At 57.5% G+C, this 27,314-nt stretch overlaps 1 protein-coding gene across 1 annotated transcript; it reads left to right on the forward strand.

The window, feature by feature from the left end:
* The first annotated feature begins 2,957 nt into the window (after nt 1–2,957).
* NTRK1 (neurotrophic receptor tyrosine kinase 1) lies at nt 2,958–16,365 on the forward strand. The gene is made up of 14 exons (XM_077156517.1): nt 2,958–3,059; nt 4,219–4,364; nt 4,635–4,777; nt 7,424–7,556; nt 8,814–9,143; nt 9,573–9,590; nt 9,770–9,825; nt 10,105–10,207; nt 10,716–10,862; nt 11,053–11,183; nt 11,346–11,518; nt 13,933–14,173; nt 14,522–14,680; nt 15,984–16,365. Exons 2-14 carry the CDS (start codon nt 4,346–4,348, stop codon nt 16,167–16,169), a joined length of 1,839 nt encoding a protein of 612 aa, XP_077012632.1. The 5' UTR covers nt 2,958–3,059; nt 4,219–4,345; the 3' UTR covers nt 16,170–16,365.
* Nucleotides 16,366–27,314: the final 10,949 nt, after the last annotated feature.

Here is a 27,314-nt window from a genome sequence, read left to right on the forward strand (position 1 = left end):
TGTCTCTGTTTCTCTGCCAGTCTCTGCCAGTGTCTCTGTTTCACTCTCTGTCTCTTTCTTCCACCTGCTCCCCACGTTAAGCCTTCCGGCCTCTCTCACTGTGCAGGTCAGTCAGTCCCTGCCTCTCCGCCCCCCTCCACCGCCCACCCCCCTCCGCCACTCTGACTCTCTCAATGCCCCTCTCCTCCTTCCTCACTCCCTCGGGGTGCCTCCTGGAGCAGGGAGGGGCTCGGGGGGTCCCTGACAGCCTCTGTGTCCCTTGCCTGCTCTACGGAAAGGTGTGTGTGGCGGGCGAGAGGCTAGCGGCTCAGAGGGGACAGGGAGTATGTGGTGGCATGTTTGTGTTTGTGTGGTGTGTGGTGTGTGTGTGGAGTGGTGTGGGTAAGTCCTGAGAGCGGACCCTGAGCCAGTGGGTTTGGGAGCACAAATTCGCATGACCTGGGGGTTTCCTGTGTGCTGGGTGGGGCAGGAACAGCGAGGAGCCTTGCTCATTGTGGAAGCAAATGCTTCAAAGAGGGGCCGCCTCCATTGTTGAACATGGGCAGGAGAGGCAGGAGAGGCCCTTGTGCACAGGCAGAACACCAAGCTGAGGATGGACTTGTGTGTTTGTGTGTGCCTGAGCGTGCATATGTGCACATGTGTATGTGTGTGCCAGAGATACACATGAAGGCTTGTGCATATGTGTGTGTCCTGTGATGATGTGAGCATGCATGTATGTGTGTGCACACGTGTCTGTGCAGTGTAAATGTGTGAGGAGGTACGTCTGTGCATATGTGTACGTCTGTGTGTCTATGTGTGTGTATGAGAGATGTGTGAGAGTGTGTACACATAGATGCTTGCGTGAGAGCGTGAGTATGCATCCTGCATGTACACGCATGTGCTTGTGTGTCCCTGCGTGCACATGTGAACACATGTGGGATGTCTCTGTGCACAGGTGTATGCATGCATGTGTACATGGACACATCTTGAATGTGTATGCACGTGAACAGGATTTGTGTGCATGGATGTGTGTGTGTGCATATGAACATGCAGTGCCTGTACACGTGTGTGTGTGATTGTGAGGGGGCATGTGGGTGGGCACAGGGACGCAAGTGGGAGCTGGGCCCGTGACTCCCTTCTTCTCTGCCCACAGCTACATTGAGAACCAGCAGCGTCTGCAGCACCTGGAGATCAGCGACTTGAAGGGCCTGGGGCAGTTGAGAAACCTGTGAGGGGCAGGGGACTGTGGGGGTGGGGGTGGGGCTCAGCCTGGGGGTGGAGGACAGAGAGTCAGGGAGGGCTCCAGGGTGTGAGGCGCTGGGCTGGCGGAAGTCAGAGAAGCTCAGGGGTAGCCGAGGGGGAAACTGAGGCAGGTGGGGAAAGGTGCAGGGCACAGCACTGGAGCTGGCGTGGGTGGAGAGAGCCACGGGTCGAGGGGCACAGGGTGGCTAACCCCCCGGGGGCTGATCTTCCCGCACCCTCCCCAGCACCATTGTGAAGAGTGGTCTCCGTTCAGTGGCGCCAGATGCCTTCCGTTTCACTCCTCGGCTCACACACCTGTGAGTGGTGGGACTGGGGGGAGGGAGCTGGGGGAGGACACCCCAACTGGGCTATGGATGGTCTTGGACCCCCTCAGGGAACTGTCCTAAGAAGGCCCCCAGCCTGGTGAAGGAAGGCGTCTCACCCGCTTTCCTGGGGCTCCTTCTTGCGAGTTCACTCCAGGACTGCATGCAGTACTCTTGGCCCCCAGCCCTGCTAACTGGGCTGGAAGAAGGTCCTTCTTGTTGTCTCACTTCCATGCTTTATGCTGCAGGGACACTTCTCCTAGGTGCCCGCCCCATCTCTCTTCCCTGGGTTGTGATACACACGGTCCAGAGGGAGCCAGGGAGGAAAGCAGGAACTCCTGGTTTGTGGCAGGGACTCCATCTCCGCGCCACCCCCTCCCTGGTGGGAAGACATCCGCATGCCCGCTGGGATGGCCTGGGAGCTGGGAGTCATCTCTGCCACTTACCAGCCTTAACTTTACTGGGAGTTACAGAGGATGGGGTGACCCTGGAGGGAGAGGCTCTCTGCGTCCTTGGCAACCTTTCCCTGGCCACAGGGTTGGGTGGTGCATTGGGAAGGGAGGTGGGGGCTGCCCTTCATGGGTTGTACTAGGCACTGACCGCTTCACTGCCCTTATGCCAGTGAATCTTTGCAGCCAACCTGGTAAGAAAGGTAGCATCATGCCTGTTTTATAGATGAGGGCTCTGAGCGCGGAGAGCCCTCTGAGATCACAGGGCTGTAAGCGGCAGGGCAGAACTAACACCAGCGCTGCCTGGCTCTAAAGCGGGTATTCTTCCTGGTCCTTAGGGGGAGCTCTCCAACCCAGCCCGTCCCCACCCCAATTCTAGGGCAGCTAAGCATAAAGAGGGGACAGGACAGGTCTCCCAAGGCACAGGGCACAGAACACCTAGGCCAGCTTACTGGGTGGCCTGGAGCCGTCCCCACCGCAGAGAGAACTGGGGTCCCTGCCTGCCTTGACTTTCCTTAGTTCCCGAGGAAGGACTGGAGGGAGGAGGAGGGAGGGGACACATGGAAGGACTTGGAGATGCTGGTTCTCCAGTAGGAGGCAAGGGAGTGTGGGAGCCTCAGAACCTCCCCCCTTCATCTCTGGCCCCAGCCTGGACTCTGTGGGGGAGGGGAACACAGATGGAGCCCCCTCCCCCAGCTGTGGCCTCAGCACTTTGCCAGCTGGGGCCTAAGGGTTCTGGGAGGGGAGGGGAGAAGCTGCTCCCTCAGATCCCCCCTCCCCAGGTTAAGTGGGGTTAACCCTTGTTGTCCCAGGGAGGGAAAGAGCCTACCCCCCACCCATCCCTGCTGCCTCCCAGGGCTTGTTGTAGTTGTGAGGGTTGGAGAGGGGGAGGCAGATGTCACCTTCCCCCCACGGCCGCCCTCCTCTGGCTCGCACTGGGTCAGAGTGAGGTCGGGTCACTCACAGGGTCTCTGTCTCGCTCTGTCTGAACTCTCAGGAACCTCTCCTCCAACAGCCTGGAGTCTCTCTCCTGGAAAACCGTCCAGGGCCTCTCCCTACAGGAACTGTGAGTGCGGGGGGCTTCCCAGGCGAGCGCAGTGCGTGTGTGCGTGTGTGTGTGTGTGTGTGTGCATGTGTGTGTGCGCGTGTGTGTGCGCGTGTCTCGGCATGCTGGTCTGTCACTGTGCTGTGTGGGACAGCTTGGGGACTGGGGGGTGGTCGCTGGTTCTTTGGGGCCCCTGTGTCTGGCTGAGATCACAAGTGCCTGTGAAGGGCGCATCAGAGCAGAGGTGTCTGGAGGGGGCTCCTGCCCTGGGGGGCGTGGGGGGCAGGGCTGGCCGTGAGAAATCCCGTGTGTGCGCCCGGGAGGCGGGTGGGAGGCTCTGGGCCGTGCTGCGTGGACGCGCTGGGCTTGCACACGGCGGGTGCACCCACATGCCTGCTGTGCCGTGCAGGCGGCGCCCAGGCGGCAGGGTGGCCCCGATGGCCTGCCGGTCACACCCGGGGCTGAGTGAACCCTTTCTTCCTCGACACTGTGCTCAGAGTGCTCGCTCGCCTGGCACCCACAGCCCACTGCCTTTGACTTTTCTCTATTTTTTTTTAAATTTCTCAGTCTTTTTTTAAAAAAATGCAATTTTGAGATGTAGTCAACTCACCATACAGTCCCTCCAAAGTATATTATCAGCGCCTCGCAGTGTCACCGCCTGGTTGTGCATTCCTCACCACAACAAATTTTAGAACATTTTCATTACTCAAGAAAAAGAAATACATGTAAAAAAGAAGACCCAAAATATCCCATACCCCTAATTACCACCCCCCACCCCCAATATTGATCGCTCATATCGATGTGGTACATTTGCTACTGTGGGTGAAAGAATTGTGAGCTATTACTGTTAACTGCAGTCCATAGTTCCCAGTAGATAATCTTTTCCCGTGCACCAGTCTTGTTGACACCTTGTAATAGTGGGGGGCCCTCGTTCTAGTTCATAGAACTCTTACCTATCTGCGCAGTGCATCACAGTTATCCTCCTGTATTTCTTTCAATTGCATCTTGTTCCAGGGGTGCAGGAGAGGAGCTCCTCCCGCGTCCGCCTTCTCGCACCTCTAGACCTTCCTCCCTGGTGTCCCCGCACCTCCGCCCACTGTGGGCATTTAATTCCTTGTGGCTCTTCAGGCCCCATGCCTGCGCCTTTCCTCACCCCCTTGCTGTCCCTCCCGCCCACCAGGGTCCTGTCCGGGAACCCCCTGCGCTGCTCCTGTGCCCTGCGCTGGCTGCAGCGCTGGGAGGAGGAGGGGCTGGGCGGAGTGCAGGGACAGCAGCTCCAGTGCCGCGGGCAGGGGCCCCTCGCCCTCATGCCCAACACCAGCTGCGGTAGGTGCTGCAGGCCGTGCTGAGGGGGCTGGGAAAGGAGCTCCCTGCTTGGGGAGAGGGCCCCGCCCAGGGCTGGTGGGCATCCAACCGGACTTGGCGGGGGGGGGGGGGGCAGGGGGAGGTGGCAGGGGGGAGCTCTGGGCGGGGGACTGAGGCACAGGGCCTTGCCTGGGCTCAGCGTCATGAGGAGGGTGGGGGAGGAGCACTGCCCCGGGGAAGGGTTCGGGACCACTCCCAGCTCTGACACCCCTCGGGCGTCCGGGTGGCCAGGTGTGCCTACGCTGAAGGTCCAGATGCCCAATGCCTCGGTGGACGTGGGGGACGACGTGGTGCTGCAGTGCCAGGTGGAGGGGCGGGGCCTGAAGCAGGCCGGTTGGCTCCTGGCGGAGCTGGAGGAGGCAGCCACAGTAAGGGTGAGAAGCCCGTTACCCCCGGAGAGACCCGGCAGGGCAGGGGAGAGAGAGATGCACACGGGGTACACAGAGACAATGGATAAGTTGCACACAGAGCGGGAGGGACGGACAGAGTGGGCAGGAGCCCATAGGGCTCAGGCTGGGGCACACCCCACCCTCGGGGCGGGCACTTAGGCAGCCCCCTCTCTGGGGAGCCTGGTGCTGATGGCAAAAGGGCCACAGCGCCCTCACACAGAGCCGAGAGGGACCCGACAGACCATCCCCCCCAGGTACCTGCTGTCTAGATAAGGGAAACTGAGGCCCAGGGAGGGGCATAGTATCTGCGCTTCTGCCTGGGGGGTCGTGGAGACTTTCCAGGTCTCCTTTTCTGGAGATTCTGGAAGCAGCAGCCTCTGGGGTGTGATGAGCATCTTAGTAAAGGAAACACATGCTTTTGGTTCCAGCTCCCTCACCAATTAATTCTCGGAGTGGCTTTCAGAAAAATCCCTAATCTGCCTGCACTTTGGTTTTCTTATCTGTAAACTGAGGAAGTGGACATGATGGCCTTCTTTTTTTTATTATTTAAATTTTTTTTGTTAGAGAAATTGTGGGTTTACAGAAAAATCATGTGTAAAATGCAGGATTCCCACATTGCACCCTATCATTAACACCTTGCATTGGTGTGGTACATTTGTTACAACTGGTGAGAGCACATTTTTATAATTGTACTATTAATTATAGCCCATGGTTTAACTTAGGGTTCGCCATTTGTGTAGTGCCGTTTCATGGATGTTTTTAAAAGTTTTTATTTTGTTACCTTCTATAAACTTAATATTTCCCCTTTTAACCACATTCGAATAGATATCTCAGTGCTGTTAATTATGTGCACAATGTCATGCTACTATCACCACTGTCCATTACCAAAACGTCGCCATCATTCCAAATAGGAGCGACGTGATGGTCTGATGTTCCGCCTGCCTCTGGGCATTCTCTGGCCTCTATCTCTGTCATCCAGACGTGTCTTTGGACACCTGCCCAGGCCTTGCCCTTGGTTCCCAGGCTGGTGACGGCAGCCGGGAGTGGTCTGACAGCTAAGGCTCGGAGGCCTTGATGACAAGGTCACCCGGGGCTGACAATGGGTTGTGCCTGTCCGAAAAGCCAGCCCCACCTGGGCAGCAGGAGTGTGGCACTAAGTCCAGCCCCTGGGAGGAGCTGGGCCAATGGCCAACGGGGTGTTCAGTTTTGAGGCTCTCACTGTGGGAGGGGGGTCAGCACCAGAGTTGCTGGAAGACCCTGTAACCGTGTTGAAGGAGGGACCATTGGAGCCCTGGGTAGGGGAAGCCCAGACATGAGGAGGGACCACTGGCAGGTGAGTGGACCCTCCCTCTGCAGAGATCAAAGATGCCTTTGAGTGAGAACCAGCAAGCAGACCAGGCAGGGGCGAGGGGCTGGTCCTGCCCGCCTGTGGGAAGACTTGAGTTCATCTGTTTTGGGAAGTTCCAGAGTTTTGCTTTTCTGTATGGGGAAATGACGGATTTGCTACCATCAGTATTTTTTTGACACTTGCTTCAGAAAAGTCACTTCCTACCTGAGTTAAATGGAAGCAAGGGGAGTTGGTCACTCACAGTTGGGAGAATAAGGAGTGATGAAGGAGCTGGAGGGGAGGAGTTTTGGGGCTGCCAGACCCCGGGTGATTTGGAGGAGGTGGGATGGTACGAGTGGCCTGGGGCGGCCTGGGGCAGCCTGAGGCCTGGACTCCAGGAAGTGGTGAGCCCAGCGTGTGGCCAGAGGCCCAGAGCTTGCACAAGAGTCTAGAAAGCGCTTCTGGAATCTTTGAACACACACGTTCCAATTGGAGTCCGGGGAAGCTTCACCTCATCTGGCATTTATTCAAAGGATTCCACATTTGTGAAATTTCCAGATAAGTGAGTTTTGTGCACCGCTTCATTTTTACCCTTTTTTGGAAATAGCTTTCTAAAATGTCAGATGATCCTCCTCAGCTTATAAAACAAGAAAACCATGGTTCAGCAAGATAAAGAATTTCCGTTTGGTCATCTAACTTACACAGACGTCCGTGATTTCTTAGGAAGAGTCCTGAGCGTGCCTGAATTTTTTGATGATGATTCAGAATTAGTCTCTGACCTCACTCAGTGTCCTCATCTGTGAAAGGAGGGGACGCCACTCCTGCTGCGTCTAACTGCCACCTTGCAGTCAGGGCCATCGCTTTGTTTCTGATCTTCTTTGGACTGAGACTAAATTTATTAGAACTGTGTGTAAAAGAAGAATTAATAGGCGATGATGTCCTAGTTGGTTTTGAGCTGCTAATGAACTTTGCATTTCAGATTCCTGATATCATTAGCTGCTCAGGGGGGTGGTTTGGGTTTGGGTTTGGTTGTTTTGTGCCAAACTTCGAGATTATTGGTTACGTTCTAGATTTTTCAGAGATCTGATCTCCAGGAGTTTGTCTATAAACTCTAAAGGAGGGGGGCCATTCTCTGCTATATTCTCTCCCGTAGACCTCTTTCCCTCCCCTTCCTGCCCCCAGCCCACCATTCTCTTTCGTCTGCAGCCATAGGGGTTCCCCAAACATATCTGCTTCAGCCCCCTGCCTCCAGCTCCAGGCTGGCTGAAGCGCTTTCTGATTTGCCCCTCTTTTCCCCGACCCAGCAATCTGGGGGGCTGCCGTCCCTGGGGCTCACCCTGGCCAACGTCACAAGTGACCTCAACAAGAAGAACTTAACGTGCTGGGCAGAGAATGATGTGGGCCGGGCCGAGGTCTCTGTCCAGGTCAACGTCTCCTGTGAGTCCCCAAGGACTGCCCCTGCACCCCCCCATCCCTCCTTCCCTGAAAAGAGGATGTGGGGGGGGGGGCTGGAGGAAGGGGGTGGGATGTGTGTCTGCACAGCTGCCCTCTCCCAGCTGTTTGCAGATTCCCATGAAAACCTGATCTTTCTGGGGTAGCCCTGGGGGGTCGTCAAGGCCAGAAGGACTGAGATGGATTTCTTTCTGGCCCCCTGCCCAAGCCTTGCTACCTGACGCCCTCCACGCCAGCTGCCCGGCTGTTCTTGCTGCGCCCGCAGCACTTTGTCATGCCCTTCTCTCCTTGGCTCCTTTGCCCTGCATCCTAATTTTAGGGGAAATTCACCTCCCAAGTTCCTCTTTAGGCTCCTGCCTTATTTCCCTAGGTTTGCCAATAAATTACCTTAAGTCTTCTACTTCCTATCATTTTTGTTCTTGTATTGTGAAATGTAACACACGTAGAAATGTGCATAAAAGACGAGCTTTAAACAATACTTACTCTCACCAGCCCCTTGGAAGATGCCCCGCCCTTCCCATTTGCAGCCCATTCCTCTCCACCCCAGTCTGATCTTTGTGGTAATTATTTTCTTGCTTTTAAAAATAATTTTATGCATTTATGTTTTCCTATTAGTACAGTTTAGTTTTGCTTTTTTTTTTGTACATTATATAAATGGAATCGTTCTACATTATTTTGTGCCTAGTTTCTTTTAATTAAATTTGTAAGATTCATTCATGTTGATGGGAGTAAATGTAGTTCATTAAATGCACTGCTGAATAGTATCCATTGTATGAAAAAGAAATATATATATATATATATTGCTATTATTGGGGGACTTTCCCCCTTAGGTTGAGTCCATTGCAAACCCGTATCATTTTTCAAAAAAATTTTTAACTGTTTTTTTCCCTTCTGCTTGATGTTTAAGCCCCCCACCCCATCTTCTTAAGCTTGATTACAGTGAATTTTTCTAAATCCCTTATCCAAAAGACTCGATAAGCTGGTGTTCCATTTTTCTACGTCTGTAGCTCTACGTATTTCAGGCCCGCTGCTTAAGTTCTTTAAGCCTCTGAATTTATTTAGGATTTAGTGTCAGCTTTCTTCAAAGCGTCTCCACTTGTGACTCCCTTAGTGCCTGCTGCCCCACTTCTCTTAGGCCCGCCCCCTGGTGTCAGGCTGGACCCCGGGGCCCCAGATTTGCCGGGCTGCAGGCCCAGGCCCCGGGCCCCTGACCGCTGGCTGTGCCTCTCTCTGCCCCCGCAGTCCCGGCCAGCGTGCAGCTGCACTCGCCGGTGGAGCAGCACCACTGGTGCATCCCCTTCTCGGTGGACGGGCAGCCGGCGCCCTCTCTGCGCTGGCTCTTCAACGGCTCGGTGCTCAACGAAACCAGCTTCATCTTCACCGAGTTCCTGGAGCCGATGGCGGCCAACGAGACCGTGCGGCACGGCTGCCTGCGCCTCAACCAGCCTACCCACGTCAACAACGGCAACTACACGCTGCTGGCGGCCAACCCCTCCGGCCACGCCGCCGCCTTCATCATGGCCGCCTTCATGGACAATCCTTTCGAGTTCAACCCCGAGGATCCCATCCCCGGTGCGATGGTCACCCCGAACCCTGACCCCTCTCCCTGGGTCCACCTGGGGAACACAGCCAGGGGTCCCGGGAGGCCGGGCCCACTTCCTGCTGTGCCCCTGACCCCAGAAGTTGGAGTGCCGGGTCCTGGACAGAAAGGAGTGTGGCCTCCTTGGCCCCCCGCCCCGGCCCCATCCAAGCCCCAGGACTCCTGAGCCCCTGAGCTATTCCACCCACTCAGGCTGGCTGGAGGGAGGGCCACGCACCAGTGTGTCCACAGCCCAGCTGGAAACGGGCCCAGGTGCATCTTCTCCCTTGAGGTCCAGCAACTCCCCACCTCCCCATTCCACCCCCTCACCATGAAGGGGTAAGGATAAGTCCCAAAGGGGGCAGGGGACTCACTGCTGTCTTCCCCCAACTGACTGCTTTCTCTCCTCCCTCCTGCTGCAGTCTCCTTCTCGCCAGTGGGTGAGTAGCCCAGGCCGGAGGGCAGGTCTGTCTGGTCCCCAGAGCCACGTCTGGACTGAGGGTCCACTTGACCTGATCCCTGAGGGGTCAGCCGGGGCCAGGGCTGGGGCGGGGGGTGGGTGGCTGGAGGAGGCACAGTGCATGCCAAGGCCCACCCTTCCTGCCTTGCGCCCTTGCAGATGTTAACAGTACATCAGGAGATCCAGTGGAGAAGAAGGACGAGACGCCTTTTGGGGTGAGCCTGGGAAGTGGAAGCCCATCGGGATTGAGGAGGCCGGGCTATCACTGCATATCACTTCTGCTCCGAGCAGGGCAATTACTCGTCTGCGCTCTGTGAGCCATCCTCAGGGCCAGGGCAGGGTGGGGGTGGGGGGTGGGGGGTGGGGTCCCCAGGGGAAGGAAGAGCCCGGGCCGGGCTCCGGGCTCCTATGCAGGGTGGAGAAACAATTTTCTATGGGGAGGGGAGCTCCAGGAGAGCAGGAGAGCCCCTTGGGTCTAACCACCCCATCCCCAGGTCTCGGTGGCAGTGGGTCTGGCTGTCTTTGCCTGCCTCTTCCTTTCCACCCTGCTCCTCGTGCTCAACAAATGCGGACGGAGAAGCAAGTTTGGGATTAACCGTGAGTGGGGGGACTGCAGAGGGGATGTCTGAGCTACTGGCTTTGCTTCCTCCTGACTTTTCCTGATTCTGGCCTCTCTTTAGGGACCTGTGCACACGTGGAGCTGTAGGGTGCATGAGTGTGTTTGGGGAACACATGTCAGCCTGGCTGTGGGGCTTGTGAGTGGCTGTGAGTGTGCCGGCTGGTGCTGGGGGCAGTTTCAGAGGTAGCAGCCGCTAATTGGTGGCTGGACTGTAGTCAAACACTAAAGTGGGTCTGGGATGCCTGGGCTGGATGTGGGGGAGGGGGAGGAGAGCAGTGGGGGGTGCCCGTGGGACCTGGGGTTGGGCAGGAGCCAGACGGAAAGGGGCGGGAGTGCCTCCTTTCCCCCTGCCTGCCGTGTGGCTCCTAAGTGCCTCTGTTGCTTCCCTGCAAGCTATGGGGTCACAGTCTGGGACCCTGCACTGTGGGCAGGGGCCAGGGTGAGTGCCTGGGCTGTGACCCTGCTGTGTGGCTGTGTCTTCCCCAGGCCCGGCCGTGCTGGCTCCAGAGGAGGGGCTGGCCATGTCTCTGCATTTCATGACGTTGGGTGGCAGCTCCCTGTCCCCTACAAAGGGCAAAGGCTCCGGACTCCAAGGCCACATCATCGAGAATCCACAGTACTTCAGTGACGCCTGTGAGGGGCTAGGCTGGGTCAAGGGTGGAGGCAAGTGTGGCCGTGTGTGTGTGTGTGTGTGTGTGTGTGTGTGTGTGAGTGCATGTGTGTGTATGAAGAAGCCTCTGGACTGTTAGCCAGTGCCCACCCCGGGCTGAAAATTCACTCCCACCCCTTCCGCCCCCACCCCCACCCGGCACCCCCTTCCTAGGTGTTCATCACATCAAACGCCGGGACATCGTGCTCAAGTGGGAGCTGGGCGAGGGTGCCTTTGGGAAGGTCTTCCTTGCCGAGTGCCACAACCTGCTGCCCGACCAGGACAAGATGCTGGTGGCCGTCAAGGTGGGACCTTTGACCTGGGTCCCCCCTTGCAGAGCATCGTTGTAGCAGGGCTGGGTGCTTGCGCCCGGGGTCGGGATGGGGTAGGCCACCCCGGATGTGGGGCGGTGAGGGCTGGGCCCCTGTGGCGCCCCGCGCCCTCAGCCTCGCCCCCGCCCCGTCCAGGCCCTGAAGGAGGTGTCCGAGAGCGCCCGGCAGGATTTCCAGCGCGAGGCCGAGCTGCTCACCATGCTGCAGCACCAGCACATCGTGCGCTTCTTCGGTGTCTGCACCGAGGGCCGCCCGCTGCTCATGGTGTTCGAATACATGCGGCACGGCGACCTCAACCGCTTCCTGCGGTACGAGCCTGCGGCCCCCCCTGGCCTCTGAGCGCCGCCCTCCCCGCCCCGCAGCCACCCCTCCGCTCTGCAGGCCAGACCTGAGGTCTCCCGTGGGCCCTGCTCGGTGCTGGGCTCGGCACCCAGGCGGGACACCGAGAAGCAGCCGCAGGCGGGGGGCCTGCCCCCAGCAGCGCCGAGGTGGTGGGGGTGGCAGATGGGTGCACGTGGGGGCAGTGGTGCAAGGGAGAGGATGCTTGTGGCCGAGGAGCTTGCCCTGGTGAGGCCAGGAGCAGATACCCCGGGATGGGGGGCCCTCTGCAGAGGGGGTGTGCTCATTCACGCGTGGGGGAGGGGCAGTCTGGGTAATGACAGCGACAGCAACCACCTTCTCTGATGGAGACTATGTTAAGTGCTTTACAATTCATTCTCATTATGACTCTACGTGCTTTACATATATGTATCTTGTACAGTGATGTAAATATATATTCATTTTTCATAGTCTCCAAGCATATATGGCAATTTATATTTGAGGAAGGTTACTGAAAATGAACCTTTACATTTTACGTTACTAATTCATTTCTTTGGCTTTGAATAGAACAACTCTTACATGCTTATCTATTTGTGCTGATAATTTTAAGAACTTCAACAAATGGGCCCATTTTGCAGATGGGACTTAGAGAGGTTACATGGATAGCCCCAGGGCCTGCCGCGAGTGAATGGTTGGGGGGTCGTAACCTCAGGCAGAGTCCCTCCCCATCAGCCCCTGGCTGCCTGTGATGGTCTCTCTTGCTTTGGTGAGCCCTTCTCCCAGGAGATGGGCCCCCTGTAGGGATGGGCAGTGTGGGGCAGAGGGAGGGTCAGGCTTGGAATTAGGGGGCCTGGCCTCAAGTCAGGGCTCTACAACGCACCAGTCAGGGCTCTGCCACTCACCAGAGCTTTCCTTTCTGGCCTCAGTTTCCCCAACAATAAGAGGGGACTATGACGTGGGGTGAGAAGCACTGTAGTGGTCCCATTGATGGTTGTGATTTGGCCCCCAAAAATCTCCTGTGGGAGTGAGGGGCCATCCATCCAGTCAGGCTGCAGAGTTCAGTTGGGAGAGACCCTGAATCTCAGCTTTATGGTGGTTTGAGAGAGTCAGTGGAGGACGTGGGGCAGAAGGAAGGTGAGGTTTGGCACAGAGGAACCCAAGTAAAGAGAAAACCAGAGAGGAGCTGATCTCACCAGACAGAGCTCAGTGCTGGTCTGGAGAATGTGAGCCGGGGAGATGCCTGCAGTCTGGGGCCCAGGCTAAGGGAGGAGCAGGAGAGCTTACTCTGAATGCTGGGCAGAGCACTGCGGGACTTGGAGGACGAAGTCAGGAATGCTCCTGGACTCCAAGTCCAGAAGACTTTCCCTAGAGGAGCCATGTTTCCTCACCTTTTGGGCCTTTGTACTTACTGCTGCTTAGTACCTGGGACCTCCCTCCCAACCACGCCACCCTCTCCATCCGTGCCCCCTTCCAATGGCTTTTTCACCTGTCCTCCTTGGGTTTGAATCTCAGTTCACACACCCCTTCCTGCAGGAAGCCTCCCTTGATTTCCTCTATTCCCACTTCAAGTGCCCATGATTGCTCCTCACACTGCACTGCTGTGCCCCATTTCCCTGCATCACACTCTCCACTGTGGCTTCAGTGCCTGGGGCATTGGAGATGTTTAACAAATATCTGGTATAAAGGAAGAAAGGATTGAAGGAGGAGAAAGTTGGCCAGTGGGAAAGGGCATTATTTCAGAGGGATTAGCTCAGGCAGAGGTTCAGAAGAAAGACTATTAGGAGACTGGAGCTGAGTGATCAGGGATAGTCCTGAAGTGGTGGCTGGGGGGTGGGGAGGGCAGCCTGGAAACCTTCAGGAAGGAGGAAGACCCCCCACAGGCATGCTGGAGATTGAGGGCCAAGGTGAGAGACAGGGGAATGAAGGGGAACGCTCAGGTTTCAGGCTCAGAGCCTGGGTGGGGGAGGCCCCTTCACTAAGGTGGGGGTAGGCTTGGGAGAAGGAGCTGAGCTCTGCTTGGGAAGGGCTGAGTCTGAGGTGTCTTGTCCACAGAGACGGGCAGGGAAGAGCCCATCTCGCAGACAGAGCTCAGTGCTGACTCTGTGTGAGTCAAGGAGATGCCTGCATTTGGTGCCCAGGTTATGGGAGGAGATGGATGCGGGGTTGGAACTCAGGGAGGTTGCCTGAGAGGAAGGCACTGATGCGGGAACTCTGGGCTCTGGTGGAAGTCTGGAAGTGGGAACACCTGCCTGGGACCCTCTCCCAGCCCCTCTAGACAGCTTCTTCCCTGTTCTTTCCTTCTTCCATTTCCTGTCCCCCAGTCCCCTCCTGCATCCCAGCCTATCTCCCCCCCAGGGCTCTGAGGGTTCCCTCTCCCAGTGCCTCCCTTTCCTTCCCTCCGTAGGTCCCATGGACCCGATGCCAAGCTGCTGGCTGGCAGGGAGGACGTGGCTCCGGGCCCGCTGGGCCTGGGGCAGCTGCTGGCAGTGGCTAGCCAGGTGGCTGCGGGGATGGTGTACCTGGCCGGGCTGCACTTCGTGCACCGCGATCTGGCCACGCGCAACTGCCTGGTGGGTCAGGGGCTGGTGGTCAAGATCGGCGACTTCGGCATGAGCCGAGACATCTACAGCACCGACTACTACCGCGTAAGGGTCTCCCCTCTCCCCCCCCACCCCGCCCCAGCTGCCGAGTCGGACCTTCCGGAACCCCGGGTCCCCGCGGACGCGTCTCCTCCTCTCCGGCGGGCGGCGTGGGGTCTGAGACTCTCGGGCTCTGGTTTTCCACCCTCCTCCCGCCCCGCCGCCCCGGCCCTAGCGGAGGCGGGCCTGCCCCGGCTGTTCCAGACGGAAGCGGACCGGTCGGCTTTTCCCTCTTAGCCTCGGCCGGGACACCCAGATGCACTTGTTTTGACTGCGGGGTCTGCGCGGGAGGGGCCGTGGCGGCGGGCGCGCCCCCGAGGTGACCGGCGCCCCCCGCCCCGCCGCCGCCCGCAGGTGGGGGGCCGCACGATGCTGCCCATCCGCTGGATGCCGCCCGAGAGCATCCTCTACCGCAAGTTCACCGCCGAGAGCGACGTGTGGAGCTTCGGGGTGGTGCTCTGGGAGATCTTCACCTACGGCAAGCAGCCCTGGTACCAGCTCTCCAACACCGAGGTCAGCCCCGCTTCGGGGGGCCGCCCCGGCCGGCCACAAGCCCCTCCTCGCCCCGTTTTCAGGGAGCTCAGGTCCCCTGAGACCCCTTCTGCCCCTCCTCCCAGCACCGCCGGGACAGCCACCCCAGCACCCTGCCTCTCCTTGCTGTTCTCTTCCTCTCTCTTCCTCTCCCTTTTTGCCTCGCCCCTGTGCTTGCCCCCACTTAAGATCCTAAATCCAGGCCCTACCATCTCCTGTGTGTGTGTGTGTGTGTGTGTGTGTGTGTGTGTGTGTGTGTAGGGGGAGCCAAGACCCCATCCCTAGCTGCGTTCTAACCCTAGCAGGGATTAGGTAGAAGGGGGAGGCATGCCAAGAGGAACACAACACAAGAGAGCCTGGTACTGCAGCAGGAAGGCTGAAGGTTAGACTATCATAAGGACAGTCCTACACAGCCCATCCCCCGCTCTTCTGGATGGACACAGCCAGTGCCTGTCCCAGGTGTTCTGTCTCCTGGAGCAGCAGCCCCTACCCCCTCCTTGGCTTGCAGCTGTCAGTTTCCATTTCTCCTCCTAATGCAGTCTGCTCCCTGGAGACTGGAGGGGTGGGGGAGAGGGTTATAGATTTTAATTTTCTCAAGCACTGAGAGAAAGAATGGAATTAGTGCTGCCCATAACCCAAGTCTTCTAAGGGGGGGAGGGCGGCGGCAGGAGGAAACTCCAGGGCCCTTCTCCAACCATCTCCCTGCCACAGTCTGTCTTTGGATTCCTTAGCTACTCTGGCAGTCCTTCTTGAAGTCTAACTTTGATCCTCTCTGCTGTAGTTTTTTTTTTTTTTTGAGGCGTAAGGGCCCCAGAGTGGAACCCACAGTAGGCAGAAGGGAAGGGATTTGCCCTCTACCTTATATGCAAGCCAGTCATTTTTCAAGGCCTTTAGCTGCATTCCTGCTCTGTTTTCTTTTTTCCCTCTGGCTCCGAGAGGTGGAGGACTCTTCCCCTCCTCCATTCAGGCCTCAACTCTAAGCTGATAGATTGGGCCAACATATTGGTCCCTCCTCTTCCTCACCCTACCTGGCAAGGGGGTCTGATCCCAGCTCCTCAGGAAGCAATCCCCTCCCCAGGCCAACCTTCCGAGTCTAGGCTTAATCCCTCCCACTGCTCAGAGTCAGAATAGAAAGAATTCCTGGAGTTCACTGTGCCATGCCCAGAGATGTGGCGTGACCTGCCTTGGGAGCCCCAGTGGTGTGGCGGGGATGGTGCCGGGGCTGGCTGCCCTCCGGGGCCGAGCCTGACATGCTCCCTTCTTGGTCCCGTGGCCTTGGCCCTAGGCGATTGAGTGCATCACACAGGGCCGTGAGCTGGAGCGGCCGCGCGCCTGCCCGCCCGAGGTCTACGCCATCATGCGGGGCTGCTGGCAGCGCGAGCCCCAGCAGCGCCACAGCATTAAGGATGTGCACGCCCGCCTGCAGGCCCTGGCCCAGGCGCCGCCCGTCTACCTGGACGTCCTGGGCTAGGGGCCGGCCCAGGGGCTAGGGGCTGGTGGCCGGAATACTGCCCTCTGCAACCCCCATAGCTCCCAGCACCCCCGGGTGATCTCAGAGCATCTCACTCACCCTCAGCATGCGGGAGGGGCCTGGGGGAGGGGGGCTGGCAGTGCAGGCTGTTCCTGCTTCTTTAGGCAAGGTTCCATCATAGCAATTATATGTATTATCCCTCGACTGTGTCTCTTGCTAATTCTTGAGATGATGCCGCCGTCAGGGGAGGAGGTGTCAGGTCTCAGGTAGGGGGGTGGCTTCGGGGATTCTCCCCCACTCTAGTTCCCTTTGGCAACATACCCCAACTCCGTGCAGTGGTCACTCCACCTTCCTTCACTGGCTGGGGTCTGCATTGCAGTGCTGTGGGTCCCTCATCCACCTGGTGGAGCTGGGTCAGGTCGCAGGCAGCTGCCAGGCAGCTTCCCAGGCCCTCTGACCCTCATTGCCTGTCTACGGTTCACCGTCATCGGGAAGCTGGTACTGTGGGAGGGATGGAAGCTAGCTGTCCTGGTGCAAGCATTGCTGAGTGAGTCTTACTTGTCTGCATGTGCCCAGGACAGAGCAAGCACACAGTAGAACAAAAAGAAGAGAGAGAGAAAGAGAGAGAGCGCAGCCAGAGAGTTGGAGAGAGCATGTGGCAGGGAGGGGGAAGGAGCAGGACTGAGGGTGGGTGGGGGAAGCAGGACCCCTTGTTCCTTCCCTTGTCACTCTCTTTGGCTCTGAGTATTTTGAGATTAGCACCTGGCGGACAAGGTGGCTAGTTCCTAAGTACAGAGCCACGTCCCCATCCCAGCGGGAGGAGTGGGGCCCCTTCCCCTCTGCCCCTCTGAACACCGCTGGCCTTCTTGAGAGGCCTGAGGCTTCTCTGTCAGCACTAAGGTGGGGTAAGGTGCCCCAGCCCCATCCTGGTGGGGGGCCTGGGCCTTGTCCCCATCCTCTCCCACCCAAGGGCTTACCCCCCTCCGCAGAGCCTGGAGGAGCCATTTCCGCACCACTCCCAACCCAGTCCCATCGTTTCCAATCCCCTGCCCAGCTCCTGCAATAACCCACACTCCCCTTGGCTCCCCAGGGCTAATCAAGCGGCTGTCTCACGTCCCTGGGTGCCCAGTACACCCCCCCCCCCACCATGATTCAATCTGAGTCTTATCACCCCTAGGCCTAGCCCGGTGGCGTCTGCCTCTTGTCCAGGCTGGTTAGTGCTAATGGAGGTCTGACCAGGACTGCAGGCTGACTGATGGGGGCAGGGGGGAGGAGATGGGTCCCAGGGGACCAGGTTCATAGGCCCTCCTCTCCCACCGAATGGGGGAGGGCGGCACCTAAAGCATAAGGAGTGATCGGGAAGACGCGATGGGCACCTGGGCAGGGCACGGCTGGGGGATCAGAAACAACAGGTGAGCCCAGAGACCACTGCACAGAGACAGTGGGACCCTATAGTCACATGGAGAGAGTCTGCAAAGGGAGACAGAGATTGAAACACGTAGACAGAGAGAAGGAGAGAGAAGAGAAGGGCGGGGACACACGGACGTAGTGGGATAGAGATGGTATGAGAACTGTAAATACACTCGGGTGGGACAAGCAGTGAAATCTCAATGTCCTGGAAAACAGCCTGGGCTCCTGAGTGGGGTCTTCCTATCTCACCCACACTCCCACCACTCCCCACCACCTCTGTCTCTCTTCAGGGGATGAAAGGGGTAGGATGCTTCCAGAGCTGGAGGCTCTGTGGATGGAGGTATAAGGGGACCTGAGGTTCAGTCCCACATTGAGCAGCATTGGGGACCTCAGAAGCAAGGGGAATGGAGGTCAGGTAGCAGAAGGGACTGCCAGGGCAGGTGAAGCATATCCAGGGCTGTGAACATTAGGGAACTGGAGACTTTTAAAGCCACAGCTGGAGGCATTGCTGGAAAAGCCAGGCAGGTTGGCCTGGAAGGTGAAGGGTTCTGGGAAGGGTTTGGACAGGGAAAGGAAAATTGGGGGAGAGTGTGAGAGAGGGAACTGGATAGCTTTCATCGATCTGGTGACAGCAGCTGAAGCCCTTCACTTCAACCCCTTCGGGCAATCTGGGCTTGGGGCAGTGACCAGGGGGTGGGAGAGGAAGGGCACTTGCACCCACCTTACAGCCTAGTGGCCTGAAAGACCCCCTACTTCGGCTCCTCCACTGATGGACATGTAAACGCGTACACTGACAGGTACTCTGGTCTACCCCACGTGGCCCAGGCACCGCGCACACACACACACACACACACACACACACACACACACACACACACACACACACACATATACAGCATGACACCCAGTGCCCCCTCCCCTGGCCTGGTCACCATAGCTGTTAGATTCTATTGTGCCCCCTCCACCCTGCTGCAGCCGCCCCTGCTCCCTCCCTCTTAATTACCTCCTGGCTGTGCCAAGTCCATTAGCTTCCCTTGCCCCACGAGGGGCCGGGCACCGCCGAGATGGACGCCTGTGGGGGAATCGATGGGACAGGGCCCTGGGGACCATGTAGGAGCCTGGGACCAGAACAGCAACCTGAGGCCATGGGGACTGGACACCGGGGTCTCCAGACCTGGCCGAGGCCCCCGCCTCTGCCTCCCTGTCTCAGAGAGGGCTCTCCTGGTTGGAAGTCAGAGGCCTGCTCAGTAAGGGTGACGAACACCTCAGGGATACCCAGCATTGAGGAAAGAACCCAGAATCCCGTCTCCACCAGCTGCTCTGTCCCTGTTCTGGGGAGAAGACCCAAGATGTGATGCAGAAGCCACCGGGGCTTCCCAAGCGCCCCCACCGCTGGGGTGGGGTGTCTGGAGTACCAGGGGTCCAGGCCCATGCTGACCCCTCAGCCTTCCCAAGCAGCATCTGCCTCCTGCCTGCCCTGTTCCCCCAGGGGCTGGATTCCCGACAGGAGAGCAGAGCATCTGTTCAGGTTTCCAGGAACAGGGCGGAAAGAAGGCTGGGCAGCAGGAGCAGAGAATGTTCTGTCCTGTGCCCCTCTTGGGCTCCCAGGCTGGAGACAGATCCTAGAGAGAATTCCAGAATCCATAGACCCTGGGCTCCGTACCAGCTGGAGTGAGCCTGTCTTGCCAAATTCCTGAAGTGGCCTTGGACAGGCTGTCCCTCTAGGAAGGCCATCCCCGGAGGAGCCAAGACCCAGGAATCCTGACTTTCAGCCTATTGCCAGGCTAAGCCACAGGACTGTCCAAGACCCTCGAGGGACAACGAGGTGACTCCATAGCTCCAAGCTTCAGTATCCTCCCAGACTCTCTCTCTATCCCCCCACCCCTATCCTGGCTCCGACAGCCTCCAGTGTTAAGATGGAAAGTATGAGCAGCTTTGGCTCTGGAGCAATGAGGAGGAGAGACATCTGGGCCAGGAGAGACAGAGACAAGACAGGGCCCGGGACATGCAGCTGTAGCTCAGGAGGAACCCACGTAGAGGCAGAAAGGGGCATGGAGACAGAGAGAGGAGTAGCCCAGAGCAGGACTCAAAACGTGTGTATAAGAGGAAAAGGCAGAGACCCCGAGAGACAGAAGGACAGGACCGGTCCATCGGATCAGAGCCTTAGGGGGGACAATGTCCCTTCCTCTGAGCCCTGCCTCAAATCCAGCATTTGGAACAAGAGGCTGTGCAGCCCACCTACCCACTAAGCTGAGTCCCCTTCTCCTCCCCCAGGAACATGGGTCTGGTGGTCAAGCTTCTAGACTTCAGAGCCAGATTGCCCGGATTTAGAGCACGATTCTGCCACTTACTTCCTGTGTGACTCTGGGCAACCTCTCTGTGCCTTAGTGCCCTCCTCTACAAAGTGGGGATAATAATAGCATTCGTAAGGTTATTGTGAGGTTTAAGCAAATCCCATGTGTAAAGCTTTTCCAACTGGGCCTGGCCTGTAGTAGGTGTGATGTTTGCTCTGTTTATGACCCTTTCCCACTCCTCCTCCTGTATATCCTGCCACAGGGCCTTGGGTACCTCCAGCCCAGGGCCTGGCCCTGGCATCTTGGGTGGAGCAGAGCAGGCAGACAGCCTGTGTGTTTGGGGATAATGCTCACAGAAGGGAAGTTTCCGTCCCTGATTGTGCCTGGCTGGGGAGTGTGTGGGGGTGAGGAGGGGGCTTCTCCTCTGCAGCCATGTGGGCTCAGGTCTCTGTGCTGCCCCAACCAGCCCTGGTGGAGGGAGGGCCTCTGTGTGCTGCCGTAGGACAGGACCAAACCATTCCCCCCAACTCCCCTCCATCAACTCCAGCTCTCTGACTCCCTGACTTATTAGGAACTCCCCTCTCAGCTCACCTCCTCTGGGATTAGACAGGGGCCTTGGCATTTGTGTGAGATGCTTCTGAGAAACACTTGCAACCCCCAAGTCAGTTCTCTAACAGGACTGGCCTAGGGTGGGGAGCAGGGCAGAGGGGAGCGTGCTTCCAGGGCTTTCTCACCCTCATCCCCTTTGCCTCCCATTTCTGAGTGCCGGGAAGTCCTTCCTGCAGTCTGCCCGCATGCTTCCCACCTGGATCTGAAGGGGTTACTGGGCTATAGGGCTGCCCACGGCAGGTCCCGGCTGCCTGGGGCCTGCGGTCAGGGCTAATGTAGGCGAGAAGAGAGGAGGGGATACAGTTATTAGCGTCTTCATCTTTGAGGCGTATCGATTGTCAGGTCTCCAGGCTCACTGGCTCTTACAACGGGACTCACGAGGGGTGGTGGGTTAGCGCACAGAGCATCGGGGAGCCCCCGCCCCCAGGAAGAGACACAATTTGGGAGGCAAGGACTGTGGGGAGGCCGGGGAGAGGCAAAACGGCTGAGAGGGGAGTAGGGCTGGGTGTCCCGGGCGAGAAGCAGATATGTGGTGGCTGAGACAGGCATTTTAGGCCTCAGTGCTGGGGAGGGGAGTGGGCTTACCTTTAGTCCATTGCACATTGCTTTCAGGTGTGGGTGTGAGCGTGCGAGGGACAGAGAGAGAGAGAGGAGCCATGCTAGAGAGATTCAAGATGTCAGCCCAAGGTAGGGGGAAGGCGGGCGCCCCCCGCTCCCGAGGCTCATGTGCACACCCGGCCCGCAAACCTCTGGCCGCCCGAGGCCCTGCAGGAACACCCTGGGACACCCTGCTCCTGGGGCAGCCATGGTGCTCATTCAAACCGAGTTCTTGATGTGCTTACGTGTGCAGGTGTGTGTATGGCACCTCACTGAAGGGTGCCACCTCTTTCCCACCCCCCCGGGGGATGGATCCCAGTGTGTCTGGCTTTGCGATTGCATGGGACAGTGTCTGTGTGATGTCCTGTGCGAGCCTGGCGCATGGCGTAGTCTGTGCGAATTCCTTGTCCCCAACTGGAGATCAGAAGGGGTGCAGGCCGGAGAGGGCGCTGGGATCCGTCCGGACACCTCAGCCAGAGCCGGCCCTTCTCCAGCGTTTCATCCAGAGGTTTCCCAGCTCCTGGCTGAACAACTCCAGGGATGGAGATGGAGCTTAGGCAGCAGAGAGACCCCACGGGGTGAGAGAATCCGAGGAGATGTGGGGAGGACGGCAGGGGCTGGGCGGGAGGGCGGGAGCCCTGGAACCCCAAGGCTGGAACCAAACTCCCTCCCTCCCTCCCTTCCACCCCCCAGGTTCTTTTCTCCCTTTTCCTTAGGAAGCAGGAAGGAGTCTGGCAGGGGTAGCTTCTCTGGGCAGGTGGTCAGACACTTGGGTCCTTTTGCCCCCAAGGAGCTGGCCTCCCCTCCTCTAAGCTCAGAGAGGAGGTAATTAATGACAAGGAGGCCAGGAGGGGAGAGTGTTCAGGGCTAATGGTGGTATTAATCAGGACCCGGTCCCCAGCGAGGGATAGGATTTAGCGGGGGCGCTGCGTGTGTGAGGGGGTGTGTGGGGTGTGTAAGTGTGCGTGTGAGTGCGGGTGGCACTCTGGAGGACCGCAGCTCCTGAATCATCCTGTCCGTTTCCTCCCCCCACCACGAATAACCCCCATGCCCACGCCCCGCCCCCTGCCTTTGGTTTTCTGGAAGTCCCCCCAGCGATCTGTCCCCCAATCTTCGGCTGGGGGTGGGGTTGGGGGGCAGGATCCCTCCCCAAGTCCAAGTCTGCCCGGCGCGTGGGGGTGGGGTGGGCCGCCCCCTCCCCACTAACCCTCCACAGCCCTTCCCGCAGGCGCATTAGGCGATTCCCCAGGCTGTCAGCCCTGCTAATTGCCTCTCAACCTTCCCCTCATCACCAGGGCGGCCCCCCACGAGCTCCATTAGCCCCCCCTCTCCCCTGATAGCCCCTAAATCAGACCCAATTATTCACAGGAGGTGGGGGGGGGAGGTCTGGGCTGAGCTGTGATTACAGCTAAAGTGGAGGGGCGAGGGTAGGGGGAGCGCAGGGCGGGCGGGCCAGGGTCTGGGAGGGGGCGGCCAGGCCTCCAGGCCCGGAGAGGAGGAGGAGGGGCCGGGGGTCCTGTGGGCAGACTCAGGCCAGTGACCACCCAGGGGCAGGGACCCGAGAGCCCGAAATAGAGAGGGGAGGCCAGACAGGAAGCTGGGCAGCTGGGGGTCCTGGCCCGCGCTTGGAAATCCCCACACATACACACACACACTGTCCACACTCACATAAGGCCCAAGGAGGTGACAGATGGGGGTCAGCAGGACAGGCGCCTGCGAACCGGTCACATCACCCATGGCATCAGCATCATCCCAGCCTCTGGACGTGGATACTGGAGAGGCAGGGACAGCAGCCAGAGGACATCACCAATCCTTGTAGCGGGGACCCAGGCCCTGCGCTCGCCTGTGGGATGGGTAGGGGCAGAGGTCTGCCCTCCCTCTGGGCGGTGCATCTCTGTGGGGCTGGGGGAGAGGCAGCAGTGGCAGGGGATGTTCAACCTGCTCAGCCTCTTGAGGTGAGCTGTGTGTGCGAGTGACAAGAGAGACAGGCCAGCCTCATGCTCAGTCTCAGCCACGCTTGCCCCCAAGCCAGCTGTCTCCCGGCCCTGCGCTGCTCCTGTTCCTTTCAGGCAGCTGCCCCTAGGACTCCTCACCACCCCCTTCCCGCCCCAGAGGGAAAAGGCCCCCATCCTCTGTCCCAGGCTTCCCTGTCAGCACTTGCCATTCTCTTCTGAGCCCACCCACCCCTCACCCGACACCACACCTGCGCGCCTGGGTCACCGCAGCAGCTTCCTCACTGGTGTCCCTGCGTCCACCCCTGCCTCCTCCCTACAGCCTATATGCTCCCAGCACAACAGCCAGAGTGAGTCTTTTTTGTTGTTGTTGCTGTTTTTTAAAAAATATTTTTTATTGAGATATCTTCATACGCCATGCAGTCCATTCAAAGTATACCATCAATGGCTCACCATATCATCACGTGCTATTGTATATTCATCACCACGATCATTTTTAGAATATTTGCTTCACTCCAGAAATAGAAATAAAAAGAAAAAAAAAGGAAAAAGCCCATACATCACATCCCCTTAACCCCTCCATCTCATTGACCACTAGTACTGCAATCTACCCAGTTTTCGTTACCCAATATCCCCAACCACGTTATTATTTTTTGTCCTTCTTCTTCTTCTTTTTTTTTTTACTTATTTGTCCATACTCTGGATAAAGAGAGTATCAGCCACAAGGTTTTCACAATCACACAGTCTGTAAAAGTTATATAGTTATAAAATTGTCTTCAAGAATCAAGGCTACTGGAACACAGCTTAACAGTTTCAGATACTTCCCGCTAGCCACTCCAATACACCATAACCTAAAAACGGATATCTATATAATGTGCAAGAATAATTTCCAAGGTAACCTCCCGACTCTGAAATCTCTCAGCCTCCGAAGCTTTATTTTGTCTCATTTCTCTTTTCCCCCTTTTGGTCAAGAAAGGCTTTCTCAGTCCCATGATGCCGGGTCCTGACTTATCCCCTGGAGTCCTGTCCCACGTTGCCAGGGAGATTTACACCCCTGGGAGTCATGTCCTACGTGGGGGGGGGGGGGGAGGGCAGTGAGTTCACCTGCCAAGTTGGCTTAGAGAGAGAGAGAGGCCACATCTGAGCAGCAGAGGAGGTTCAGAGTGAGTCTTAAATCCTGAATCAGATGATGCCCCATCTCTGCTCAAAATCCTCCAGTGACTCCACATCTCACACAGAGCAAAACCCTTCAAGGCCCTGTGGGACCCCACCACCGTGCTCTCCATCACTCACTCTGTTCCAGCCTCCTTGCTGGTCTGTGAACATGGCATACTCTCTGGCTTCAGGGCCTTTGCCATTGCTGTTCCACCCGTCTGGAATGCCCTTCCCTCAGAAATCCGCGTGGCTCCCTCCTTCACCTTCATTAGGTCCTTACGTGTTGGTTACCTTTTCAGTAAGGCCATCCCTGACCACCTTTCCAAAAACTGCACCCCAGCACCCCCTGTCCCCCTTTCCTGTTTTCTTTTTCCTTCATAGCACTTATCATGTGTCCCGACTTTGCTGATTTATTTTATCATCTCTCCACCACCACCACATCTAGAATGTAAGCTTCATTTTCACCTTCCATATTTAGAGATAGTTGTCTGTCTTATCTGCAGTCGAACCGCCCCCCTTGCCTGCACATAGTAGGTACTCATTTCATCTTTGTTGATTGAATGAATGCTTCCCCGATCAGCACATGAACTCTTTGAGGACAAGCAACTTTTATTTATTGCCTGAATAAGTTGTTTTATACAAAGGTTTTAGAATAATGCCTGGTAATCAGTAGATATTCAGTAAAAATTAGTAGCTATTGCTGACATCTTCGTTACAATTGTCATCTGTTCCATGTCCCCCCCGATCGTGTAAACACAGAATAAGTGTTTGTTGAACAAAAGGATGAATGTGGGTTTCCAGCTCCTCTTATATTCCTGAGAGGCCTCAGAGGGGCTTCCATCCTCCAGGCTATAGACTTGGGCACAGGGGTCAGAGGTGGGTGCAGGGAGCTGGAAACGCATTGCACAGCGCATCAGCCGTCCACTCTAACCTTTACTGAGCTCTTTGTGCAGGTACTGGGGCACAAAGATGATTTCCACCTGGCTCCAGTCCACGAGGGACTCGGGGCTTCTCAGAGAGAAAGGGGAAGTTGAGCTGAATGTAGAAGAGACCAAGTGATCCCAGTGAACACCACAGGCCTCAGTTTCCCCATCCGCCTCTTTTAGAGACTAGCTCAGAGGCCCTTTAAGGCTCCTCTGGCCTCCGACCCGCCTCAACTCTATTGTCCTTGGCCTCCCGGCTCTTGAATTATGCCGTGGTTTCTGCTGCCCCCTGCTGGAGTCTCTTGGTGCCACTGAAAACTGGCAAAGAATCTTGAATCTCATTTTCTCTCTCCCTTCCTTTCCCGAAGCCAGCAGCAGCATCCTGTCTGTCCCCCTTTCCCATCCCTCAGAGCACCAAACTGAAACAACACTTGCTCGTCTTCCAGTTAGGAAACGTTCTTAATACATATTTTTGACAAAGGACTTGAAGCCAGAATATATAAAGAACTCATAATTTATGACCCAGCAATTTCACTCCTAAGTGGCAACCATGACAAAAATATGTCCTCACAAGACTTGTACAGGAATGCTCATAGTAGCCCAGACTAGGAAAAAAAACAAGTGTCCATAAAAATGGTGTAAAGATAGAACAAATTGTGGCGTATCCATACAGTGGAATTTTGCCCAGCTGTAAAGAGCAATGGAATATTGAAAAGCTTTTTGGTTTAGACATAAACTCTCTGATTCCATTTATAATGAATTCCAGAGCAAACAAATCTACAGAGACAGAAAGATTAGAGATTGCATAGGGCTGGGGTTGAGGATGGAGACTGATCTGGCTCAGGGGCCAGGAGGGAACTTTTTGGCGCGATACAATTTTTTTTTATTGAGGTGGCAGTTACACAGGTAAACGTACTTTTTACAATGCATAGACCTGTACCCTTAAAATGAGTACATTTTTATTGTATGTCAATTATGCCTCCGTAAAACTAATTTTTAAAACTCTCCCAGGGAGGTATTTCCCTGCCTTTCCCTCTTGTAGCAGGCCCTGAGAGGTGGTATTTGAAGACTGAGTCTTGTAATCAATCAAACGAACCAAAGACCTGGGTTCAAATCCTGCTTCTGCCACTTACTCGTGTCCTAACCACTCTGGATATCTCTTTCAAAATGTGTAAAATGATGGCACAGTGATGGAACCAATTTCGAGTCAAGGATTAAATGAGGTGGGAAATCTAAAGGGCTCCTGATGAAAACAAATGTTAGATATACTCATCGTTTCTGCCCCCTTAGACAGAGACTCATAAGGGAATGTCTGTTCCCTAAGAAAAATGGGGGTCAGGTGACCCACTCCAGAGTCCGTACTTTCTCCCGGGTCCCGTCTGCGGGACGCCGGCGTATAGTGGCCGCGCGGTGGCGCCCGCGGGGGGGCTCGGGCTGCTCGGAGGCGCCGGGGACGCGCGAGCGGGTGGGTCCGAGGGGGCGGGCAGCGCCGGGGACTCCGCGGGTCACCGCTTCCCAGGACATATCTCCCTGGTGTGACGCGGGCGGCAGGAGAAGAGGAGGAACCTGAGAGGCGGCGGGTGGGCCCCCAGTCTGGCTCTCTGAGACAGCTCGCGGTTTGGGGGCGCTTCCCCCGTGCCGAGCGCCGGGCAGATGCTCCCCGTAGACGGGCTCACGGGTTGCCGGCCACCATCCCACTGTGCAGCCGGGAAAGCCGAGGCAGGAGGGGTTGGTAACCGGCCCAAGGCCACCCAGCCAGGGGAGGGCGGAGGCGGGCCTCGGGCCCCGCGCGCCTGCCGTCCCGCCCTCGGTCCCGTAGCTCGGCCCCTCCGCGACCCCACCCCGGCAGCTCCCCCCCGGGGCACTCTGGAGCGCCCCTCCCCCGGCTCTCGATTTCCTTGTCAAAACTTCCTGCCTTGGCGGGAGCCCGAGTTCCCACCCCCTTCCTGCCCCCCGCTCCTCGGCGCCGCTCCCCGCCCCGCGAGCCGCAGCGTCCCGCCTCCCCCGCAGCTCCCGCAGCCCGGCTGGGGCTGCGCGCAGGGACCCCCGCGCCGTCCTCCCCCGCCCCGCCCTGCGCCGGCCCTGCGCGCACCCGAGGCAGGTGAGTGGCTGCGCCCTCGGGCGGGGGAGACCCGGGGAGAGGACCCACCCGGGGAGAGGGCCGTGGGGACGCCGACTGGGAGTGAGGTCGGGGTGGGGCGGGGA

The sequence above is a fragment of the Tamandua tetradactyla genome, chromosome 4 (assembly GCF_023851605.1).
Source record: "Tamandua tetradactyla isolate mTamTet1 chromosome 4, mTamTet1.pri, whole genome shotgun sequence".
Lineage (NCBI taxonomy): Eukaryota > Metazoa > Chordata > Mammalia > Pilosa > Myrmecophagidae > Tamandua > Tamandua tetradactyla.

Coding starts and splice junctions, on each gene's coding strand:
- NTRK1 (XM_077156517.1), top strand. Junction 9,826..10,104: donor AGGACGAGACGCCTTTTGGG/GTGAGCCTGGGA, acceptor CCCCATCCCCAG/GTCTCGGTGGCAGTGGGTCT. Junction 11,519..13,932: donor GACCTCAACCGCTTCCTGCG/GTACGAGCCTGC, acceptor TTCCCTCCGTAG/GTCCCATGGACCCGATGCCA.